Here is a 25,055-nt window from a genome sequence, read left to right as displayed (position 1 = left end):
GATTTTCATTTTTTTATAACTGGTTTTATTTTTCAGTTTGCAGTTGGATTATCCAGTGGAAAAAACTCCGTTTGAAACATGAACAACTGAAATACTTGAATTCCTATATTTAGTTCTGTGATCAGTTTTTTCAAAGAATATTTGATAAAGCTTCTGCCAAATATCTGATAAGGATTGTGTGATTATTTATATAGTTTTATTAATTTAATTAAATAACATTTATTGATCTAAAGGGTAAAACATGTTTTAGACAAGTAAATTGATGGATATATAGCCGTTACTATGTGGTAGAAGATCATTATGAAAAATTTAGATTTTAGACAAGTTGTATTGTGAAATTGACGTGATAGTCATTTTTATAATAAAAATAGGTATTTTGATATTTTTTATTTCTCAGCGAAACCGCTCCTGAACTTCCACTAAACGTTTTTCCTAGTCCATCCTGTAGTATTCTACCCGATTCACACTGTCACAAAACATCCATTGGCAAATTCTAGCAGTATTCAACTAGAGAATATTCCTAATCCCATTTTGGTTTCAAATACTTGATGACATCCAGATTGAACCAAGATCATTTGGAGGTGATAATGTTCACATATCCATAACAATTCCAATCAACTTTGTTGATATCATTTTCAGCATTTTTGGGATGATGAGAGCTGCAGGTGGATGCAATACTCATCCCAAGTCAATTCAAGTTGGACAAATATTCCGCCTAATGTCCCTCTATTCTCTGATAAAACCGCCCAGGGAAAGTAATGTTAGTGGAGGAGAAATGATGAAATCCCTTCTTCATATTGGAGATCTGAAAGAAAAACAGCAAAAATTTATATTCTATATTGAAATAGAAAAAACTATCTCCGAAATTGAAGAGGACTTCTCAGGTATTGATGAAGCTTTTGCTTATTTCTGTGAATATGTTGCAAAAAAAATTAAAGGCAACACCAAATGTGGAGAATGTGTGGATTCGATATTGGAGAAGGGAAATGAAATATTCAATTCCCTCATAAGAAACAAGAGCAGAGGATTTTTAACATTACCATCACAAAAAATTAATAGCTTTCTTCACGATGTTGAAGCCACAATAATATCAGGTGTTTTTGAGAGGGAACTTAAAAGAAATTGCTTTCCAGTAATTTTAATCAAATTGTCAAATTTTTCTCCCAAAAATATTGTAGGTTGTGAACACCACAAGGAAGAATTGTTAAGGGAGGCACTGAGGGCATATTTGATCTCTAGATTGAATATCTGCTGTGCTAAAGAGCATAATGAAAGAGCCCTCGAAAATAAAAATTTAAAAAAATACAATTTTCTGTGAGTCAAATTTCGAAAAATCTGAAAATATCTGTTGAGATGTGAAACTCTCATCAGATGTATGTTTTTTTAAAATTTGATTGAATATTTTCAAAAAACTACCATCATAATTGATAATCACATTGTTTGAAAAAAAGAACTCTTTTACACGCTCAATGTAAAAGGTTGTAGTGAGCAATTAAAGTATATCAGAAGACATTTTGTATTCTAAAAGACGCTAATCTACTTTCATGCAGTCTGCAGAAATTCAACCTAGTGTTCTCTGAACATTACGGTATTTTACTTTTCGTGGGAACCTGAATATAAAAGAAATCCCATCACAAGGAAACTGGAAGTTAATTTACCACTGGTAAGGATATTAAATACAATTTCACCTCAGACTGATAAAAAACTAACTTAACTTTTGAACGGTTTGACGTAGAAACATGAAAAAAACGTTTGGGGGCTATTACCGATACTATTTTTTGAAAAATTTGAAATTTTAATTGGCATGGGGGTCAAGTGTCAAATTGATCTATCAGTGATGACCTGCACATGCAATCATTGCAAAAAATATGACTCAATGAAATCAAATTAAAATAATAATAATGGAAGATATTTGAATTAAACTTTGTTCAATTTATGCTGGAACTGTAAATTTCAATAATTATAAATACAGAAATCTTATAAACTTTAATATACTTTTACAGACAATAAATAGTTCACATTCTTTCTGAACCAAAGAAGTTATTCAATACATCTGATGATCAACGGAAGGTAATTGACCATCTTACATCTATTGTAAATTAATAAATTTTGCCTTGTAATTTCTCTCAAGTTATTTGCAGAACCCAAAGGCTTGCATACTGTACTTAACGAGATGTGTATGTATAAGAAAATCAATGTCCTGATTCATGAGTAGAACTGCTAGGTGTGATACACATACATCCATAGTCACTATGAGTAGATGTATTTTGGTTGAATATCTATTAGAAAACAGCTGTGTTTCTACTCATTACATTGTTCTTCGTATATAAACCGCTTATTCCAAATTTTATGCATCAATGAGGAAACTTTTTAATTATTAATTAAAAAAAAAACGGTTAAAAGTTGGTGCTTATCAAAATGATCTCTTAACAAGTAATCGAAAAGTTCGACAAAGAATTCACTGGGAATATTTCTTTGAAATCTAGTGAATTATTCAGTTTTTCCATTCCAATACCATACTAAAAACATGTATTCAAGTATATAATCTTTATACTTACTACCTGTTTTGCGGAATTCGTTCCGATAAACAACCAATGTCAACTACATAATATCTGCCAACATTTCTTGAGTTGAAATATCAAGTAATTACACGAAATTTCTTCAAAACTTTGCTTGGGTTGAAACTTCAACTAATAATTCACCAGAACTTGGACACTTATCTTTCAATTTAATACTGACAATTCGTCAATAACACTTAAAACACAAAAAATTCATTAACTCACTTTTTAAGTTATCCTAAAAGCACAGTAGGTATGAAAAATGAATGTGGAATTAAATATAAATACAAATACACCCTGTGTGGTCTTATGATTACAGTTTACTGTAATGACTGCTTGCGCCATCTGAAACGGCGTAAACGGCGTTGATCTCTGCTAATCAAGTTAGCCATAAATCCCTCATTTTACCCCAAACTTTTGCAGGTATGAGTAGATGCACCAGGGTTTTTAGACATCTTATATATGATCCAAGTTTGGAGGAATACCGTGATAGAGATTTACGAGCCGCCGCAGCTAAGAGAATAAGTCATGAATTAAATATTCCTGGATTTGGACCAAAAGAAGTTGTAACAAAATTCAAAAATTTAAGAAGCTCTTTCTGTCAGGAGTTAAAAAAAATATCAGACAGTGCAAGGTCTGGAAAAGGTACAGATGACATATACAAGCCAAAAGTATTTTGGTTTGATCTGATGAACAGTTTCATTCGTCCGTTTGTTCAACAGCGACCCACACAATCGAATCTGGTAATTACCTTTTTTTTATAAAAATATATATCGTCTATTTATGAAAAATAATTTTAAATAGTTTAAAAACGACATAGGAGTATTAATTTAAATTTAAATTAGTACGAATAATGCGTTGTTTTTACTAACTGTTTATAATATCTTATCTTATCTTATCTTCTATGAGTAATGTATTGTACTCGTATAAAAAATCATAAAAAAAAATCTTTAACGTAGATATATTTATTATCCACACGGTTGAAAACAAAAATAAATGTACAATATATATAGATTTATTATTAGTTTAGTTCATTTGACACATCAGTTATTTGGTTTTGCCAGGGAACAGCTCCTTCGTTATTAAAATAATCACGATATTTATTCCGTATTTGTTGTGCCTCCATATTAGAATGTCTGTGGTTAGTTGCTGGTAGATTCTGTAATCCACTATCATTTTGACGCCATGATCCAGGGAACACTCGGTGGTCCTCATCCTCATAATCAATTAGATCTCCCATCACATACCGAGGGTTTGTTTTTTTCAACCAATTATGAATTGCACAGCATGCGAGGACAACTTTGTCTAACGTTTCTAATTTTAATGAAATTGGTTTTTCAAACAATCTAAATTTACTCGCGAGTATTCCAAAGGCATTTACCACTACACGTCTTGCTCTTGACAATCGATAATTGACTGTTCTAAAGACTCTATAGGAGCTGTACTTTTACAAAAAGGTCACCCAGTAGCTTACATATCAAAGGCTTTAACTTTAACACAGCGTAACTATGCACAAATCGAGAAAGAATTGCTTGGAGTCTTGGTGGCTTGTGAAAAATTTCATAATTATGTATATGCATCGAAATTTGATATCGAAACCGATCATAAACCTCTAATATCTATAGTTAAAAAACCCTTGATGAACACGCCACCACGTCTTCAAAGAATGTTATTTAAATTACAGAGGTATGATTTTAATCTGATGTATAAAAGGGGAAAAGAGCTATACATAGCTGATACGCTATCTAGATGTTGCTCAGAATTGCCTGAAATAAAGAATGATTTAGATGTTGAACTAGAATCACAAATTTGTTTACTAAAATTAAGCATCAATATTTTGGACAATCAACTGCAAAAAATCAAAGAAGAGACCAATAAAGACAAAATTCTGGTTGATCTCAAAACTTTTATTAAAAAAGGTTGTCCAAATGAAATAAATAGTTTACATAAAGATCTAAAAAAATTTTTCAAAATTTAAGATGAAATAACTTTCTTTGATAATTTGCTGTTGAGAAACAATCAAATCATAATTCCTCAAACAATGAGGAAAGAAATGTTAAAAAGAATACACTATGGTCATCAAGGAATAAGTAAATGTAAAATGTTAGCAAGACAATCACTATATTGGCCTTCCATGACAGCTGAAATTGAAGTTAAAGGTTGCACAATTTGCCCACAATTTCAAAATGCAAAAAGAGAACCTTTAACTCCACACAACATTCCAAAACTTCCTTGGGAAGAAGTTGGTTCTGACATATTCTACATAGGTCAAAAAAGCTATTTAATAGTGGTCGATTATTACAGTAAATATCCAGAAATTTGTTTGTTGTTGGATACCACTAGTCCAACTATAATTTTACATCTAAAATCTATCTTTGCTCGTCATGGAATACCAAAAATCTTTTATTCTGATGGTGGACCACAGTATACATCCAATGAATTTGTTAAGTTTTGTCAAGAATGGGAATTTAAAAGCATCAAATCAAGTCCAGAAAATCACAGATCTAATGGTCTAAGTGAAAGACATATTCAAACTTACAAAAATGCATTAAGAAAATCTTTCAAAGATGGTAAAGACACATATCTAACATTGTTACAACTTAGAAATACGCCAATTGACTCAAATTTGCCATCACCATCTCAACTTTTAATGTCGCGATTACTTAGAACTCAAATTCCCACTACTGACAAAATTCTGAAACCTAAATTATGTAACACGAAAACAGTGATCAGTAATTTCCAAAAAAGGCAAAACACTCAAAAGTCTTATTATGACAAGGGCACAATTAATTTAAAACCGCTTAAAAATAATGAAAAAGTCTACGTTAAAGATAAAGGTAAATCTAGAGAAGGTTTCATCACAGGTAAACTAAGAGATAAAACCTACTCGGTGAAATTAAAAGATTCAGGATCGGAAATTGCAAGAAATAGACAATTTTTAGTTCCCATTCCTGCAACCTCTAATAATGAATCTTCAGATAATGAATTTAACCCTTACTTAGACACCTGAGTCCCGGAGACTCATACTGAAATTTTAATCGCTCGTGACCCCCACTGTTTTGCGCCAAATCCGCCGTGCGTTACAGAACCTTCCTGCAGTCAGATTCCGAATCGACCGCCGGACGGATGCTCCTTCGAAAAATGATTTACGGTACGTACCATCCGGAGGTGAGTCCGTGGGACTCATAGTGTATTGTTACGGTACGATTATATTTACATAAATATTTTGTTTTTAGGCAAAAAATGGCAAATTTACCTGGCCCAAGTAGGGTGAATCCATTAGATGATAATTACGAAACCGTCGTTAGTACCTGGCTAAGGGAGTTGGAAGCTTTGGACGAAAATGAGGATGATGCTGGTACTCAGCCACAAGAACATGTACTAGAAGAGCTGCTATCAGATGTTGATGATGGTGATTATACTGAAAGTGAACTTCAAACAGAATCAGAAATGTCCAATGATTCAGATCCAGAATTAGAGGAGCCCGATACTTCAATCATCGAAACACCATCGAATACTTATTATTATGGTAAGAACAGGTTCAAGTGGTCTTCCAAACCTCCAACACGAAATATTAGAACTTTAGCGCATAATATAATTCGTCTTCCTTGTAATAAACCCGCCGTTGCTCAAGAAAATCCATTTAGCCCATTGGAGTCTTTTCAACACATTTTTGATCTACGTATGATGGATATTGTTCTAAAATGGACTAACAAAAAACTTGAAAAAATAAGATCAATACATGTTGGGGAGTACAATTTTAAACAATGCAATATTATTGAGCTGAAGGCCCTTTTTTCCCTTCTTTTCTATAGTGCAGTGTTCAAGTCTAATCGCGAAAGTATACTTTCACTATTTGCTACAGATGGAACTGGGCGTGAAATCTTTAGAGCCTCTATGTCAATCAAAAGATTCTGTGCATTACTGGTCGCATTACGATTTGATGATTTTGAGAACCGAGAAGCACGCAAAATTGTAGATCCAGGATGCGCTATTTCTGAAGTCTTGGATTTATTCAATGAAAATTCTCAAAAGTTCTATAGTATTGGCGCCAATGCGACAGTTGATGAAATGCTTATTGCATTTAGAGGTAGATGCAAATTTAAAATGTATATGCCTAGCAAACCCGCCAAATATGGCCTCAAAATGCAATGCTTAGCAGATTCTAGGACTCATTACATTTGTAATACCTATTTGTATACTGGAAAAGGTTCTGATGCAAGCAAGTCACTTCCAGAAGACATAAGAAAGTCTATTCCCACCCAAGCGGTTTTGCGGCTTTGTAGGCCTATCTTCAACTCAAACCGCAATGTAACAACAGACAATTGGTACTCTTCAATGGAGCTACTTACTTCCCTACGAGAACGGAAACTAACTACAATTGGGACTCTAAAAAAGAATAAAGCCATAATTCCTAAAGAGTTCCTTCCCAATAAAAATAGAGATGTTGGCACTGCATTATTTGGATTTACAAATGATTGTACCTTAGTAAGTTACGTCCCAAAGAAAAATAAAGCGGTGGTTCTTTATTCTTCTATGCACCATAGTAATGAAATTGGCCCCAATACTGGTAAACCCATCATTACAGAAGATTACAACAATACAAAAGGAGGTGTAGATTCTATTGACCAGAAGTGTTCGATTTACAGCTGTAGCCGCAGAACTACACGTTGGCCCATGGCTATATTTTTTAGAATTTTAGATATGGCTGGTCTAAATGCCTATATACTGCACCAAAGCCATAAAAGGGCTAATAAGTTATCCAGACTTAATTTTTTAAAAGCATTGGCTGCTAATCTTAATGAAAATAATCTTAGAAGTCGCCTATACAACACAAAGATTCCTCGCCAGCTACGAACCTCAATATCAAGTATCATAGGCATAGAAGTACCAGAAGAAGTTGACCCAAGAATTGAGAAACTTCCAAGAGACCAAAGACAATATTGTACCTTATGTCATTATAAAAAAAGAACAAAAACAGCATACCTTTGCTGTAAATGTTTTAAACCCATTTGTTTGTCATGCGCAAAAAAAATTTGCAATAATTGCGTACAAAGAGAATAATTTTTTTTTACATGTTTAGCATATGCACGATTTTTCTTGTGATATATGTTACCAAAACTAATATTTTTTTTGAGTTTTTTAGTATATTATATGTTTATTTTTTATAGAATATTATAAGGTTTTTGTTATCTTACATTTTTTTATTTGATATAACAATAAGCATACACTTTATGTTCCTATTTTAGTAAATGCAGTGTTTCGGTTATTAGAATAAAGTTTTTTTTATATAATTGTCGTTTTATTTAACGAAAATACTTATATTGTAACAAAAAAATAGTAGTTTATGATGATATCATCAAGAATAATATTTTTTTTAGCCAATTTTAAAATGTGAGTCCCCGGGACTCATAGTTTCGTTTTAAAGTTAAATTTTCGACCTATCTAATCAAGGGTTATTCATGCGATGGAATAGAAACATATAAGGTAAGTCGCCACATCCTTCCCTTTCAGTACAAATATTTGAGCATTCGTATTATGCAGAATATTTACCGAAAATAACAAACAGTATTCGGAAACCCAGAGCTAACTAATATTGTTTTTCAGGCGATATGACTCTAATATGTAGTAATCCTTCTGGAAGTGATGAATAACAATCTATGCAAGAAATATTCTTGGGAAGGTATAGAGAATAAGGCAGACAACGGTTGAAAAATGATAGGCGAAGTAAACTGAGAAACAAACAATAACAACTATTTCAACCTAGCGAGGAATTTCGGATCTCCAACGTCGATTGGCAATAGGAGAATGCGTAAGTACTGGTCAAAGCAGTTAGTCAGGGAGCATACATTTATTCTTGTACATTTCAGGTATGGTTTTCTATGGAACGGAAGATTCCCATTACTATGAGGTTAATTGAATAAAATCAACTTGTAACTGAATTACATTGTTAATATCCTTTGAATAAAAATCTTAAAAGGTAAGGTAGTGTTTTGAAAGGTCACATAAGAGCAGTTTGATCTAGTGCTAAATTGAAACGTAACAGTTGGTTCCCAATAAGATTCTAATAATTCATTATTTATAAAGAATATATGAGATTTATTACACCTTGATTACCTACTTAATATTTGTCTTGAGTAGTCATATGTCCTTGCGGAGTTAAAAAGAAATTTTAAACTGATTTTTAATTTCTTGAGACGTTAATGATGATTTTCTTCCCTTGTTTTGGAACGGTAAAAAGGTATTATTAGGTGGTTGTTCCTTCCTCCACTCGCCCGGAATCAAGACTCCAGTATCTGAGTCAAAAGAATCAAAAGTTCCAGGTGGTGTATATAACGATCGGGCAGTATTGTTTCGTCTCAAAAAGTTATGCAAATATATACATGTTAATACAACAGAAATCGCTTTGTTTTCTTGCAGCAACATAGGTTTTCGTAACACTCTGAATACTGAAGTCAATATGCCGAAAACGTTTTCAACTACAATCCGAGCTCTAGAAACTTGGTAATTGAATTTTCTTTCGATAGATCCTTTGAGATAATCTCCACTGAACGGTTTTAGAATGTTATTCAGTAACGGAAAAGCGTCATCAGCTAAAGTACATATGGCAACGGTATGTCTTGACCTGTAAGGGGCGATTCTTCTGGTATCCCTAATCCATTGCCTATGAGTATTTTATAAAAAGTATTCTTAAAAACGCCTCCGTCAGAAATCTTTCTTTGACATCCTACATTTGCAAAGGTAAAATTATACTCTGTGTCAACAATAGCTAGTAAAACGATACTAAATGTTCCTTTGTAGTTGTAGTATTCGCTTCCACTGTTAAATGGTGCTTGTAGAATAACATGATTTCCGTCAATGGAGCCCAAGCAATGCGGAAAATTATTTTTTTCTTGAAACGATCTTTAAATTCTCAACCATTCTGCTTCCATTGAAGGTAACTGAAACAAAAGATATCATATCAAAGATATTTTTTTTAGATGGAAAAAACTTACGAAAATGTGGAACAGGAACACTAGTAATGCAGAAAAAGAGGAACACCAAGCTACAGAGAATGCTAATCTTGAACGTCGACCTGATAGTACTTCTGAAGTGAAACCAAACGAGCCAAACAAGAATCAAAAAGGACCTACGAAAAGAAAGCTTACCGTAAATGAAAATAAAACAGATCTGGCTTTTACAACCATGCAGTCCGTAATAAGGGAGAGAGAGGCAAGACGCAACAGGGATGCATATTCTGCGTATGGGGAAGTGGTTGGGCATAAAATTAACAAAATGACTACTGAGTATGAACGCAACTTGACTCAATATAAAATAAACCAAATTCTCCATCATGCGTCAATGGGCCACTTTCGTCAAAATCCCAGCGGATCTCATACTTCCCAACTTTCTTCCCTACAAAATCCATTATCAATATATTCATCTCTTGAATCACCTATGCCACATGAAACCAGAGATACATCTTCAGTCACCTTTTCACGACCAAGTTCATCTCGCACGACATTTTCACCAAATACACCTTGTGAAGAAAATTCTCAGTCGCAACTATGGGAGGACACGAGACTTTCATGAAGAGTTTGGTACAACCACAGATTTTACGAATTTGTAACTCAGTAACTTTATGAAATGAAGGAAATACACTTACCTTTATTGAGTTTTTAGACCATTAATTATAGCTTCACATACTTCGGGTACAATTGCTGAAATACTTTGTTTTGAAATTCTAAACAGGTACATTAAGCTTTGGAACGAATCCCCAGTAGCCAAAAATCTTAAAGTAATTGCCAATTTTTCTGCAACTGTGATACATTTTTTAAAATTAGTATCTTGGCGAGCAACTCTAGGTCCAATCATATTAATTAAGAACTCAAAGTCCCAAGATGACATTCTTGTAAAATTTTTAAATCTGCCGGCGTCTTCCATTCATAAATCTGTTAAAAGAAAATTTCCTGTGCGGTTTCGTAACACAGTTTTAACCCACCATCTTCTTGTCCTTTAATTATCATTTATTTATTGTCAAGTATGACTACACTACACAAAAGAATAAGCTCATCCTCGCTACTTGACATAGTTTTATTTCGTATGTCTGCACAAGCCTAAAAAAAAAGGATGAGCTAAATCAAGTATATGTATGTGGACGCCAGTGTTAGCGAACAATATTTAAATAACATTGGTTCGCAAACAAGGTTCTCGAACTTTTGCTGATTAACAATGTGTGAACATTATTCGCGTCAGTGTGGATCCGGGGTTAGGAAACCAGCTTTGTTTCAAAGGCAAACAAGAAGGCATTTAGCTGTAAATTGCCCGACAACACCCAATGACGAGCCGGTCCATAATATTGATAACACACTAGAAGTCCCTCCAACAACCACCAGTGATCCACGAGAACTGAATTTTCCCCCTCTTCCTGAAACAATAGACATCACCTCAACTCCTACAATGGACACGTCAGCACCAAGTCTTTCAATGAAATGCTCTATACCTGAGATCGCTACCCCACCCCTAGAATCACCTGAAACTGCCTTTTCTAAACCCCTAACAAATCAGCTAAAGAAAGTCAAAACGACCATAGATAAACAGTTACTGGAAGTTATTCTAAGACTTACTAGACCTGTTTGAAGAAAAATCTCAGAAACACATCTTATCATATCCGAAAATCAAGGACTTTTTTGAAAACGTTTATGGCTCATCCGACCCTTTGAGTATGGCGAGAATCTATACATCGGATATCGTCGGATTATTGGACTTGTTGCATAGTATTTACCCATTGCTAACAGAACGAAAAATAAAATCAAGATGGACAAAAATCCAAAATAAAATTAAAAAACAACTGGAATTAGGGGCATTCAGCGAAATAGAGGATAGTAATACATCTCTAGAAACCTACTGATCTTCAAAGTTCTTTCTCTTTTTTTTTCTCTCCTCATAACATTCGATAGGATACTTCAGTGGAACCTCAATGGATACTACACTCAATTAGACAATTAGACAAGAAATTGATTCTTTCGGAATTCTTCCCATCAGTATCAGGAAACCCACTTCTGTAACCAAAATATACATAAACTCTCAGATTACACTTGTTTCCATAAAAACAGATACAACCCCCATTATGCCAGTGGAGGTGTAGCCATCTCTGTAAAAAATACGTTGGAGGCAGGAGTATTTCATTAACTACTGATTTAGAAGATGTGGCGATCACAATTCTAGGACCGCAGAAATTGCACGTCTGCAACGTATATATTCTCCCAAATCAGAATCCAAGTGTAGTAGAACTGTCCAACCTCTTCTAATATTAGGAGATTTCAACTCACACAACCACATATGGGGATCGACGAAAACAACACAAATAAGCAAAATAGTAGAAACCGTCATTAATAATCTGAATCTCAATCTTCTAAATGACGGAAGGACTACTAGGTTTAATACCATAAATGGGGTATCTTCAGCAATCGACTTATCTTTCTGCGATCCAGAATTATCCATGTTTGCTTCAACTTTCCAACTCGGTCCAACAAAATCGGTCTTCAGAATTTAAAACCTAATTTCGAAGGCATGCCAAGTCAACCTGACGAAGACGATAATTATCCATAGAATTCATTGAAACACCCCATAACAGAAGAACTTTCGAACTGCCTTAACGAAACTAAAAACTTCTCCTGGCCCAGATGACATTCCTATGATTTTCCTCAAAATAATTCCTAATAGCGCTAAAAAATTACTTGTCAGAATTTATAACGTAATTTGGAGCGAACATGTTTTCCCTCGTTTGTGGTCTGAATCAGTCATAGTTCCCATACACAAAACCGGCCATTCAAAATCGTCAACTGAATCATACAGACCAATTGCACTTACCTGCGCAATGTGTAAAATTTAAGAAAAAATCATTGATAAAAGATTAATGTGGAGTCTGGAAAAACAAAAACTTCTCATACCTCAACAAAGCGGATTTCGAAAAAAACGATCTACACTCGATAATCTGGTAGACCTCGAATCTGAAATCCATGAATCTTTTGCCATGAACCAAGATTGTATTGCAATTTTTTTAATATATCTAAAGCTTATGATGTAAGAAGACACACAATTGGACCGCGTTATGCATAACTCGACCAAGCGCCATTTCGTAAATTTCGAGATTTTGGTGCCATCTAAAGCACAATAGTGTAATTTACCTATAACAAATTTAAGCAGATACAGGAACCTGCAATTTTGAAGTTACAACGTACAGAGCTAAGCGCCAAAGATTGAATCTGCACTTTCTTATTTGGCAACACTTGACCAAACGATACATTTTCATTGAAGTTCAGAAACGTGCCTTGACTGATTTGCATAATGTGACCAACCACCAAAAAGTTGATCGTTGGTCACCTAATGCAAAATGTCCATATCTCCAGGAAAAGTGTGAAGAAGAAAAAATAATATAGTGTGGTTAAGTGCAGAGTAACCGCTGTTTCGACAAAAATAAAACAGCTTTAAAATGATGAAAAGAACTTTTTAATATTGCAACGTGCTCGTGAATTGATATTTGAGGTACGGATTCCTTGTATTATAGTAGATATAAAGCATGACAATAATTTTCTTTAAAACTTTAGGAACAAGAACATGTTATTCAGGAAACGGCAGTTAATAGTCAAAAAATATTAGTAACTGTTCCAGGTCTTTTGGAAGATGATAATTATTTGATTTCTGGTGGCGAACCAATTTCGGTAAGTAAAAACTTTCAACATAATTGAGATCTCCAGAAAATATTTCTTGCTATACAGTGGTCCCATTTTTTATCATGTATGAAGGTTGCGGAATCAAATGATTTCCTAAAATCCATATTTACTTTTGAGTATTTAAAACTTTCGAGTTTAGAATTTTTAATACATTTCAAAAAAGTGAAAACCATAAATCTATAACATCCCAATTCACCAAACTAAATAATGGTACACACAATATATTAATATGCTTTTTAAAGTTGAGTTTCTTTACAGGAAAAGGTATATACAGACTTGACACCAGTGACTCTAGAAAATGATGAAAATGCAAACACTGATACGGAGCTGAATGAATTGAAAAAGAATATCGTCTCAGTAGAACCTAACAGTTTTGAACTGGAACCTGAAGCAACAATATCTGTTGAAGTTGAGGATGAGGATGCAGTTTTGGAAGAAAATAATCATAAAGGTCGCCCGAACAAAGGAAGGAAGAGAAAATTTCCATCTCAAAATAGAAATATGAGAAAGCTAAATTGTGTCCAGAATAAAAAGTACTTCACTCAAAAAGGAAAAATGAAATTACCAAGAGAACTTCACCAGTTTTTGTGCAAATGCCAATGTTTTTCGAAAATTGGAGAACAAAAAGTAAAAGAAGAATTTGATAAGTTTTACACAGTAAGTTCGCATGATGCCCAAAGAGCTTTAATTTGCGCAATGGTACATGAAGTGCCTATTAAGAGGAAAAGAAATAACAATTCGCAAAAAAGAACGTTCTCTAGACATTACAAAGTGAATGATATTATAGTATGCAAACAATTTTTTTTGCAAACTTTTCGGATACCTAGTGGCAAAGTCGACTTGGCACTAAAATCTAGAAAGAGACCAGAAGGAATAAAAGACTGTAGGGGAATCGGAGGAGGAAAAAACAAGATTTCAGATGAACGTGAAAAAGAAGTGTTAAATCATATTGATTTGTTTCCGAAATATAAATCCCATTATGCTCGAGAACAAACAAATGCCTATTATTTGCGTACTGACACCACCTTGCCTGTTATGTATCAGATATACAAAACAGAATCGAGAATGCCCGTATCATTCTCAAAATATAAGCAAATTTTCTTTACTCATTTCAACTTGAGAAGGAAGTCATTGAAAAAAGATACGTGCAACACATGTGATAAATTAGAGATACTGAAATGTTCTGGAACACTTGAGGAACAAAATATGTATGCGGAACAGAAGGCAACACATTTAAAATCAGCAGAGGATGCAAGAAATTTACTGAAAGACGACAGGAAAAACGCAGTAGATAACAAAGATTTGGAAGTTCTTTGTTTTGATTTGGAAAAGACTCTTCCTCTTCCACGTATACCTACCAATGTGGTCTTCTATAAGCGTCAACTGTGGCTGTACAATGCAGGAATTCATACAGCAAAAAAAACAAAGGTCATTGTTACTTATGGTTAGAAGGTGAAGCTGGTCGTGGTGCACAGGAAGTCGGATCTTGCCTGTATAAACATATAATGGAAGACGATACCATGATATCATGTAAACATCTGATACTTTGGTCTGACAGCTGTGGGGGTCAAAACCGAAACATCAAAATAGTTTTGATGTTGAAAGCGATACTAGAGGTTCATCCAACTATTCAAAAAATTACTCTCCGCTTTCTGATATCTGGGCATAGCTTCCTCCCTAACGACACTGATTTTGGCGACATAGAATGTGCCTTAAAGCTGCAACAACGAATGTACTCTCCGGACGACTATATAAATGTTATGAGATCTTGCAGACGAAAGAATCCCCTTATTGTTCACAGAATGAAAAGTGAAAACTTTTATGGTACTACTGCCATAGAAAAATCTATAGTGAACAGAAAAGTTGACGTAGAAAATAATAAGGTGAACTGGCTGAAATTTAGAGAGATTGAGGTTCTGAAGGAAAAACCTTTTAGCATTTTTATTAAAACTCATTTTGAAACTGTTGCCCGAGAAATAAACATCGAAAAAAAAACGAGGTAGGCCTTCAAATAATTCCAACCTGAAATTCAATAAACTCCTTGAAAGTCTCTGGCCCAATGGAAAACCTATTGCAGAAAAAAAAATTGAAGATTTAAAATTCTTACTGAGCTTCATACCAAAAGATGCCAAGAAGTTCTACAAGAACTTGGTGGGTGACCCCAGTATTGAGGAAGACATTGACGGGTACAATAGTAACCCTGATTTTGATCTAGAGGATGATGCATAGAAAAATTTATTTTCTCTTTATTTGTAGTAAATGACCAAAGTTGTTTTCAAATATAATTTGTAAACCGGCTATATTTTTTATTTTTAGTGGGTGAATACGAGGTAAATTTCCAAAACCTAAACCGTTATTTTTCATGTATTTCGAAATTTTGCATAACACGACCAAATAACATTTCTGTCATATGGTCATTTGGGTAGAAGTAAAAAGGAGATTATCCCTTAAAGCATAACTTGACTAAGCGCCATTATATTTTTTCAGCGCTCGGCTATAGGTGCTTTTAAAAAAATAATTGTGGCCATGAATATGTAGCATTCGTTTCTGTTAACACAAAAAAATGCAGATCTAAACACTGACGCACTGATTTTTGGTGGACCAGTAAAGTTATTTTACTCTCCTGGAAAAAAGCGTTTTGTCGCTTGGTCGAGTCATGCATAACGCGGTGCAACTGAGATAATTACTTCCGTATCTTCCGTAGCCACCCAACTGGAAAGAAATGAAATTCAGATATTGGAAGCCCTTCAAATGTGTGAGTTATTGGAAAAACTAGTAACGAGTGATTTGATTATATTTTTATCATTTCAGCTACAGAAAGATATGGATTCACAAAAAAGTAAGGTGGACGGAAGAGAAAAAGGAAGCAATTTTCCGATATTTGGCGAAAACTTACAAAATGAGGTTGTACTGGTATAGCAAATAATGTGGAACAATAACAAATTGAGAAATAAACAATATTCTAATTAGAACACCTAATACGTGCCAGGACAGCTCTTTTCGATGTATGCCGATCTTATGTTATTAAAACATTATGTAACATTGAGATAGGGAAGGATTACGACGAGGATCATGTAATTGAAACAAGGTAGATCAATTTGAGTTATTCTGAATAGAGGAAGTTTTTCTACGAAGTCGTTTCATTCCGTTCCTTATAAATGAACCTGAAGTGAGTTTATTACATGGCGATCATGCCAGGATGATTCCAGGATTACCACGTATGTTATTAACGGGTAGATACTGAGAAATAGAGACGAGTTGCATTTGACATCTTCCAACATGGGATCCACAGAGAGTAAAGAAGAAGTAATCATAAGCCAAGCCGGGAACAGTGGTGGAGTTTCAGCTAGCAATGGGTTCTCCGTTTCCGAAGTACTAGGCATAGTAGCTTTCGCCTGTTTCATTTTGGCACTCGGCGCATTTCTAATAAAGAGGTGCCAGAAATCATTAGAAAAGAAGATAAGAAGAGAGATAACGAGGAGTCAGGAGTTGGTATAGGCGTAAGGAGTGAGAAGAAAACGAATTTCATGGGTGGTTCACGCATTCCAAAGTGAAAACCAACAACAAGTAGAGTGGAAATTGGATGACACATGGAAAGACATTTTAAGGTCGTATTTATTTAGTATAAGTTTGTGTATCAATATATCGATTTATTTTCGTCTTTAGCGTAGCAAATGAGCATCATAGACTTATTTAGATACTCGTTTGAAGAACTCAAAGTTTTTAATAGGAATTTAAATAAAGATAGCAAAGAGAGGCGAGTCGATCTAAAAGCTATAAATCGCAAGTTTGAAGAATTAAATAGGATTGAATCAGAGTTAAATGAAGTGAAAAATAAATTCAATGCGGGCCCTAAAGATGCAGATATAATTCAAAAAGTTAAGTTATATGTTGAATCTTCAAACAAATTATTAGTCGATATTCGAAATACCTTAGAGACTAGATTAGCTAATATTACAGAAATTACTAGAAGTTTTACAATAATGGGTGAAAAATTTGATCTCAGAATAGCGTCAAGCTTATTGCCTATAACCGACAATTCGGAGGAATCTGTAAAACAGTTAATAGATGCCATTGAATTATACGATAGTCTTTTAGACGATAATGGAAAAATAACACTAACAAACTATGTCCTTAAAACTAGATTGTCACAAAGTGCAAAGATGAGATTAGAGTCGTCATATCCGTCTAATACTGATTTAATTAAAGACATCAAAACACACTTGTTGACAAAGCATTCTGCCGCAAGTTTATCAGTTGAATTACATAACGCAAAACAAAAACATAAATCAGTGAATGAATTTGGTAAATCAATCGAGGAATTACTGGTCGATTTGACAATAGCGCAAGCCGATGGAAATGTCGAGGCAATGAAAATTCTTAAAGTTGCGAACGAAAAACTGGCAATTCATGCTTTCGCGAACGGACTGCGAAGTCACGATCTGGGAACTGTCATAAAAGCTAGGAACTATAGCGCTTTGAAAGATGCTATAACGGGAGCTGTAGATGAGGAATGTACGGGAGGTGCAACCTCTTCTTCGCAGGTGTTTCACATGCGAGGGAACTCAAAACTTAATAATTTCAACCGTACGAGTCGAGGATTTCAGCAGAATTATAGGGGAAGACCAAATTTCAGTACCGGACAATTCAATAACTCACAATCGAATAAGATCAGAGGAAGTAGTTTGCATAGTAAAAATAATTTTAGGGGTCGAAACCAGGGACATTTTCGCGGAAATTTTAGAGGGCGTTGGAATAATCACAACAACCAAACTTTCAGTCCATCTCGAAGAGGGTTTTTTATGGAAAACGCTCAGGATGCTGAATTAAACAACCCTTCCCCGCAAGCTAATCAGTTTTTTCGGTCGAGTCAGTGAGAATGTAGGTGATTATAAGGTTTTAAGTATGAATGGTCTTAATTATGTATGTATGAAAAACGGAAAAAGTGAGTTGAAATTTTTATTGGATACGGGTGCTTCGGTAAGCGTAATTTTTACATCATGTATAAATAAAAATCAGTTTGTTGATACGACAAATAGAATCAAAATAAACGGCATAGCGGGTTTTGTCTTCACGCAAGGCTCGGCTAATATTACATTAGAACTATCTGACGTTAAGATAGGTCACGAATTTCATGTGGTGAATGACTTTGGTAGTGATATGAATGGTGTTATTGGGTCAGATTTCTTTGTCAAGCACTCTGCAATATTAAACTACGAATTATGCACATTCTCTATATATATAAACAATCGGAAACTGTCGATTCCACTGCAATCCAAGTATGAAAATTATATAACGATTCCACCAAGGTGCGAAATTATTAAATATTTGCAAGTACATAACTCAGATGATTGTATTATCATACCAGAAGAAATTTCAGAAGGTGTTTATACTGCGGGAATTATCGCAAAGCCTCACAACCACATTATACCTGTTAAAATTCTGAATATTACGGATAAAGAGGTACACTTGAAAAATTTTAGGCCCAAAACTGAAAATATTTCAGAATTTGATGTTCATACTTTTGGAAACACACACTTTTCAGTTGAGCGTATAGATAAGTTACTCAACTCCATAAATACCAAAGGTCTTAATAAGCAGGAAAAAATAGCTATTGATAAAATCTGTGCAAAATATGCGGACGTATTTCGCTTTGAAAATGACCCACTGACGGTGACAAATGTCTGTAAACAGACCATACATTTAAAAAAGGATGCCATTCCGGTATACGTAAAACCATACCGGTTACCGCATTCGCAGAAAGCGGAAATAAATAAACAAATTGACAACATGCTGTCAGAAGGAATTATAGAGGAAACAAGGTCCGAATGGTCGGCACCATTGTTAATAGTACCGAAAAAAGAGGATAGTAAGGGTAATAAACAATGGAGGATAGTTATCGATTACCGTCTGTTGAATAAACGCATTGAGGATGACAAATTTCCATTACCTTGCATAGATGAAATTTTAGACTCACTCTCCGGAGCGATGTACTTCTCACATCTTGACTTATCTCAGGGCTATTATCAGGTTGAATTGGATGCAACATCTAGAGCTTACACAAGTTTCACAACCGATAAAGGTCAGTATCAAATGACGAGATTACCGATGGGGTTGAAACTGAGTCCAAGTGCTTTCTCTCGAGCGATGACCATAGCAATGTCAGGGTTAAATTATGAGAGATGTTTCATTTATTTGGACGATTTGATAGTTTTCGGGAATAATTTGGAAGTTCATAATCGGAATTTGGTAAAAACTTTGCAGCGATTGAGACAGGTCAATTTAAAACTAAATCCTTACAAATGCGAATTCTTGAAAAAACAGATATTGTATCTGGGTCACGTGATTTCATCTGAAGGAATATCTCCAGATTTTGAAAAAATACGTGTTATACAGCAATTTCCGGTTCCAAAAGACTCGAATGAAACTAAACGGTTTGTAGCATTTGCGAACTATTATAGGAAGTTCATTCAGAATTTCGCGGATATCGCAGCACCGCTTAACAGATTGTCAAAAAAGGGTGTAGTATTCGCTTGGAGCGAAGAATGTCAAAAAGCATTCGAAACGCTAAAGCAGGCGCTGGTACAACCACCAATTCTCGCATATCCTGATTTTTCGGAATCAAACGTTTTTAAATTACGTACCGATGCCTCAAATTTGGCTATCGGAGCAGTTCTGTCAAATTCAGATGATAAGCCGGTGGCGTTCGCCAGCAGATCGCTGAATAAAGCTGAAGTCAACTATTGTGTGATAGAGAAAGAATTACTTGCTATTTGTTGGAGTGTGAAAAAATTTCGTCCTTATCTTTACGGGAAAAAGTTCATTATCCTTACAGACCATAAACCATTATTATATCTTTTCGGTATGACGAATCCTTCAAGTAGACTAACGAAATTTAGGTTAACACTAGAAGAATATGATTTTACAATAAGTTATGTTAAAGGAAAAGATAATGTAACGGCTGATGCATTAAGTCGTATAAAAATTGACTCCGACGAACTGAAAGAAATGTCAGTTAATTCCTGTCAAGTCATGAATGTCGTGACAAGGGCACAAACGAAGAAATTGGGCAACAATTCACGGGAAAAGTCCAATATCTCTTTCGATAACAGGCCTGATCATCCTGGTGTCGTAGAATTATTGAAACCACCTAAAGAATTTGTTCAGTTGTATCCTTTGTCGAAAGTTGAGTTTCAAAGAAAAAAACGTTCTGAGTGTAAAATAAAAGGGAATATATTATATGATGAAAAGGCAAATACTATTTATATGAATCAGGATGAATCTCGATCAGCGACTGCATTCGGTGCATCGTTGAGAGACCTGAAGGAAATTTGCCAAGAATATGGAATTCCAGAATTAGTTATAGTAAAAGAAGATAGATGCGCATCGTTATTAAAAAACATTTTGGAAATTCCCAATGAAATTCGAAAGGCAGGTATAAAAATAAATATAATAAAAGCTCAGCAACACATAACTAGGAAGGAAACCCAGCAATTAATTTTGAACGATTACCACATGTTACCAACGGGAGGGCATGCTGGAATTAATCGCATGTATAACAATATTAGAAAACTTTACTTTTGGTCTGGTCTCCGAAAGGATATCGAAAATTTTGTAAAACGTTGTGATGACTGTCAGAGATATAAGTACTCAAGACCGCATCGGCAACCAATGAAAATAACCACAACGGCTACCTCAGCGTTTCAGAAAGTTTTTCTTGACTTGGTGGGCCCTTTAGACCAAGACAGGGAAAATAACCGATACATTTTGACGTTGCAATGTGAGTTAACAAAATTCGTAGAAGGGTATCCATTAGAAAATAAAGAGGCAGTAACAGTCGCGAAATCATTCGTAGAAAATTTTATTTTACGATTTGGTATTCCAGAACAAGTTGTGACAGACAGAGGCACTGAATTTCTAGCGTCGACCTTCAAAGAGTCGTGCAAACTGCTAAAAATCGAACAGCTGAATTCAACGGCGTATCATCACGAAACCATTGGAGCATTGGAAAACACACATAAAAATCTAGGTGATTATTTACGCATACATGCATCAGAGCATCCAGACACCTGGAGCTCATGGATACCATATTGGTGTTTTGCATATAATAATACAGTGCATACGGAAACTCGGTATAGTCCATACGAATTGGTTTTCGGCAAAATGAGTCGAGTACCATCGAGCATTGCTACACAAGTCGACCCTGTATATAATTTCGATGATTACCCAATTCAGTTAAAATTTAGATTGCAAACAGCTTGGAATGACGCGAGAAATAATTTAATGGTATCAAAATCGTTACGAAAACAAAAACTAGATATTAAAATTAATCCTGTTAATGTTAGGATAGGTGATAAGATATTAGTAAGGAACACATCTTCAAATAAGTATGATCCTATCTTCAAAGGTCCTTATATTATAGTAGAAGATAAAGATCCAAATGTTGTAGTTAGAATAGATAATAAGCTGGTAGAAATACACAAAAATAGGACAAAATTGTTTATTGAATGAAAAAAAAAAATATTGTTTAAAATTTTTTTTTCGTCATCGGGGGGAGATGTACTGGTATAGCAAATAATGTGGAACAATAACAAATTGAGAAATAAACAATATTCTAATTAGAACACCTAATACGTGCCAGGACAGCTCTTTTCGATGTATGCCGATCTTATGTTATTAAAACATTATGTAACATTGAGATAGGGAAGGATTACGACGAGGATCATGTAATTGAAACAAGGTAGATCAATTTGAGTTATTCTGAATAGAGGAAGTTTTTCTACGAAGTCGTTTCATTCCGTTCCTTATAAATGAACCTGAAGTGAGTTTATTACAAGGTGTTACCGTCACTGAAAACTATCCAGTTTGTTATCAAAGAAACGTCAGCCCTTCAAAAACGAACTTCCCACAAATTAAAACTTGGATCCACAACCAACTGAAAAAAAACAAAAAAAAATATCTTTTTCAAGCTGAGAATTTTCTACAGGCTCACCTGATACTTCCTGATACTCTGTTCCAATTGAATTGTAATTTGTTTTGAAAGAAAGTTTCATTTTATTTTTTGCAAGAGTTTTTTAATAAAAGTTTGGTGAAAAAATGCAATTTTTAATATTTGGAATGTGCCCTCCAGAGTTCCGGGATATGCAACAACTAATGATTGCAACAATAAAACAAATAAGCATGAAATGGATGAATTAAAATCGAACTGGAAGTTTTTGTGAGATTTCTTCCTTTTCAGTCTAACAATTGAATATATAAAGGAGGTCTTATTTTATTTATTTATTCGATTCCAACTAGACAACCACATATGGACATGTGCTATTTTCAAATTATAATGAAAAATTGTGGGAAATATTTTTATTTTCACCATCTACACCATTCAATATATAATTGGAACCTCCTGGGAACTTTGAAAATTATTTATTTATTTAGTTTATTGCTATTCAGATACAACCAGACAAAATCCACTAAAATATCTACAAAAATATTTCAATGATTATGTAACATATTATGTTGACATTTTCATTGTGATGAAATAAGTTTGTTTCGATGTTAATAATACCACAATTGCGAGAAGACTGCTTAATTTTCGATTTCTTAGAATACATAAAAAACCTAGACACACACCTGTGTTGTGGAAGCGTTGGTGCTGAATGTTTACATTTATACGACATACATGACAAAGTTAATGAGAAAAATATACATATGAGCAGATGAGACACCAATATGATATTATTTGCTATTGTTCATTTGGAAGATTTTATGATTGTTTTTTATTTATTTTTGTAATGTAGGTACAAATAAAAGATTTTTAGTTCCAGAATATTTTTTTATGCCTTTCATATTCAATATCACACAGAACTTTGTTGAACCCTATAGTGTCCTGTGTCAGAAATTTCAAATATTCAGAAGAGGAAAATTATCAAATATATTTCTTCCAATTTGAAAACCATAATATCCATAGGAATTCTCGAATCTAGCTACTTAAAAACGTTTCTAGTATTGTTCATTCTATTGTGACAGAAACCTAATTAAAAAAACACATTTGCAATCGTGAAAGAAGAAAAAAGGTCACTTTTCATCAAAAGTTCTTTTTATGATCTTTCTCTTAAGGCACATTTCCTAGTTTCCAGCAAATTTTTTACTCCATATATTATTCGAATTTAATAATTCAACATTAATACACGTTTGGCAATACTGGCATTTGATCTGAAATGAATTATGCGCATGTGCCATTCCCACGCTTGCGCGGTACATTTTGGGTACTATTTTCTTACAAATTTCGGTACTTTTTGAATTGACGTTGCGGCAGCACTGAAAGTGGCAGTTGTTCGCTAGTCTGCGACCGCGATTGATGTGTTTGTTGCTAGTAAATATCTGTTTTATTATTGTGAAATATATCATTTTTATAAAGTCGTATCAGTGGTGTATGTATTGCATTTATGTTTCAATAGAAACCTCCATATTCAAGTGTTTCATTCTTTCATCAATGTGCTGGCCCACCGAATCACGAGATAAGAGTGAACGTTGCATTTGGCACCCTAACGTAAGGCAGCATAGAGGCGGTAAAAGGTGGAATTTGATGTTAGACAAATATTGAAAAAAAAAATTGTGAAGCAAGGAAACTATTTGGGAAAATATTCCTGGATCCCGCCAATACGACAAAGTGAGGTTGGTTGAGTTTAAGGAGCGTAGCAGAAGTCAACGCCGGAACGGCGCAGGGAGTGAGACCAAAGACACATGAGTGAGGAAGATAACAGATCTCCAGAAGGCAAAGTCGGCTGTCTGGGTTAAATAAACCAGATCAAGGACAAACGATCAGCAAGGTGAGAGAGGAAAGAAAACGGTGACAGACTGAGGAAATACAAGGTAGGAGTTGAACTTTGATTTTATTTCGAACGAAGTGGATCATAGACATTAGCCGGGTTTACACGCACGCTCTTTCGCGCACGATTCGGCTTTCACGCGGGAAAGAGCGAGCATGTAAACGATGACAAAGAGAACGAAATTGCGCGTCCACTCCGCGCGAACGCGCCTCTCAGTCTCTCGTTCAAGTCTGCGCGCGTTGTACGTGTTTTACACGCTCATTCTTTCATGCGTTCAAGTCCGTGTTCGAAAACTTGCTGGTGATGGCTGATATACGTTTATGGAGTGAAGATCTAACCTCAGAGTTTCTGGATATTTATAAAGCCAATCCTAGCTTATGGAAGGTAAAGTCCGATGAATATAAAAATAAAAATTTGAAAGACATATCTTATAATAAATTGATTAAATTTTGCCACAACAATGGGATGCCTCATGCAAACAGAGACTTTGTTGTTAGTAGTATAGCTACTAAATTTCAAAAACATATTCCATGTAGTGTAGCATTTTACTTATTGTGTACTTTCGACAATTCAAAATCAAAATTCGAATTATATACTGGTAAAGATTGTATCAGCTGGTTCGTCAAACGTTTACAACAGCTAGCTTTCGAATTAAATCCAGTATTTTCCAATGTGGTTCCAATGATTCCGCTATCACCTCAACAAAAACACGATTTCGATTCAGCCACTAACTGTCATATTTGTCTAAAACCATTCACAGAGGATCAGATCAAGGTTAAGGACCACTGTCATATATCTGGAAAATTTCGTGGTGCAGCCCATTCCACGCCTTGCAACATTACCTATCAGAATGAAAATATGATACCTGTTGTTTTTCATAATTTATCTGGTTACGATAGCCATTTCATTATTAGAGCTTTAGCGAAAGAGGTTTCTGGTGCTGTCAGATTGTTACC

At 34.5% G+C, this 25,055-nt stretch overlaps 1 protein-coding gene across 1 annotated transcript; it reads right to left on the bottom strand.

The window, feature by feature from the left end:
• Positions 1–140: 140 nt before the first annotated feature.
• LOC141482582 (uncharacterized) lies at positions 141–12,000 on the bottom strand. Its single transcript, XM_074176071.1, has 4 exons — positions 10,223–12,000; positions 4,299–4,324; positions 2,559–4,002; positions 141–805 (listed from the first exon to the last, which is right to left on the bottom strand). The coding sequence occupies exons 1-3, from the start codon at positions 10,479–10,481 to the stop codon at positions 3,580–3,582; spliced, it is 708 nt and encodes a 235-aa protein (XP_074032172.1). The 5' UTR covers positions 10,482–12,000; the 3' UTR covers positions 141–805; positions 2,559–3,579.
• Positions 12,001–25,055: the final 13,055 nt, after the last annotated feature.

The sequence above is a fragment of the Leptinotarsa decemlineata genome, unplaced genomic scaffold, assembly GCF_025532065.1.
Source record: "Leptinotarsa decemlineata unplaced genomic scaffold, Ldec_3_MD MMD2_P_RNA_scaffold_14, whole genome shotgun sequence".
In the NCBI taxonomy this organism is placed as follows: domain Eukaryota; kingdom Metazoa; phylum Arthropoda; class Insecta; order Coleoptera; family Chrysomelidae; genus Leptinotarsa; species Leptinotarsa decemlineata.
This window is presented reverse-complemented; position numbering and strand designations above follow the sequence as displayed.

Excerpts from the sequence above, each read along its gene's own strand:
- LOC141482582 (XM_074176071.1), bottom strand. The coding sequence starts at position 10,481 with ATGGAAGACGCCGGCAGATTTAAAAATTTTACAAGAATGTCATCTTGG. Across the intron at positions 4,325-10,222 it reads ATGTGAAGCTATAATTAATG|GCAATTCTGAGCAACATCTA; the intron begins GTCTAAAAACTC and ends TCTTTATTTCAG. Across the intron at positions 4,003-4,298 it reads CTGAGCAACATCTAGATAGC|TACAGCTCCTATAGAGTCTT; the intron begins GTATCAGCTATG and ends TTTTTGTAAAAG.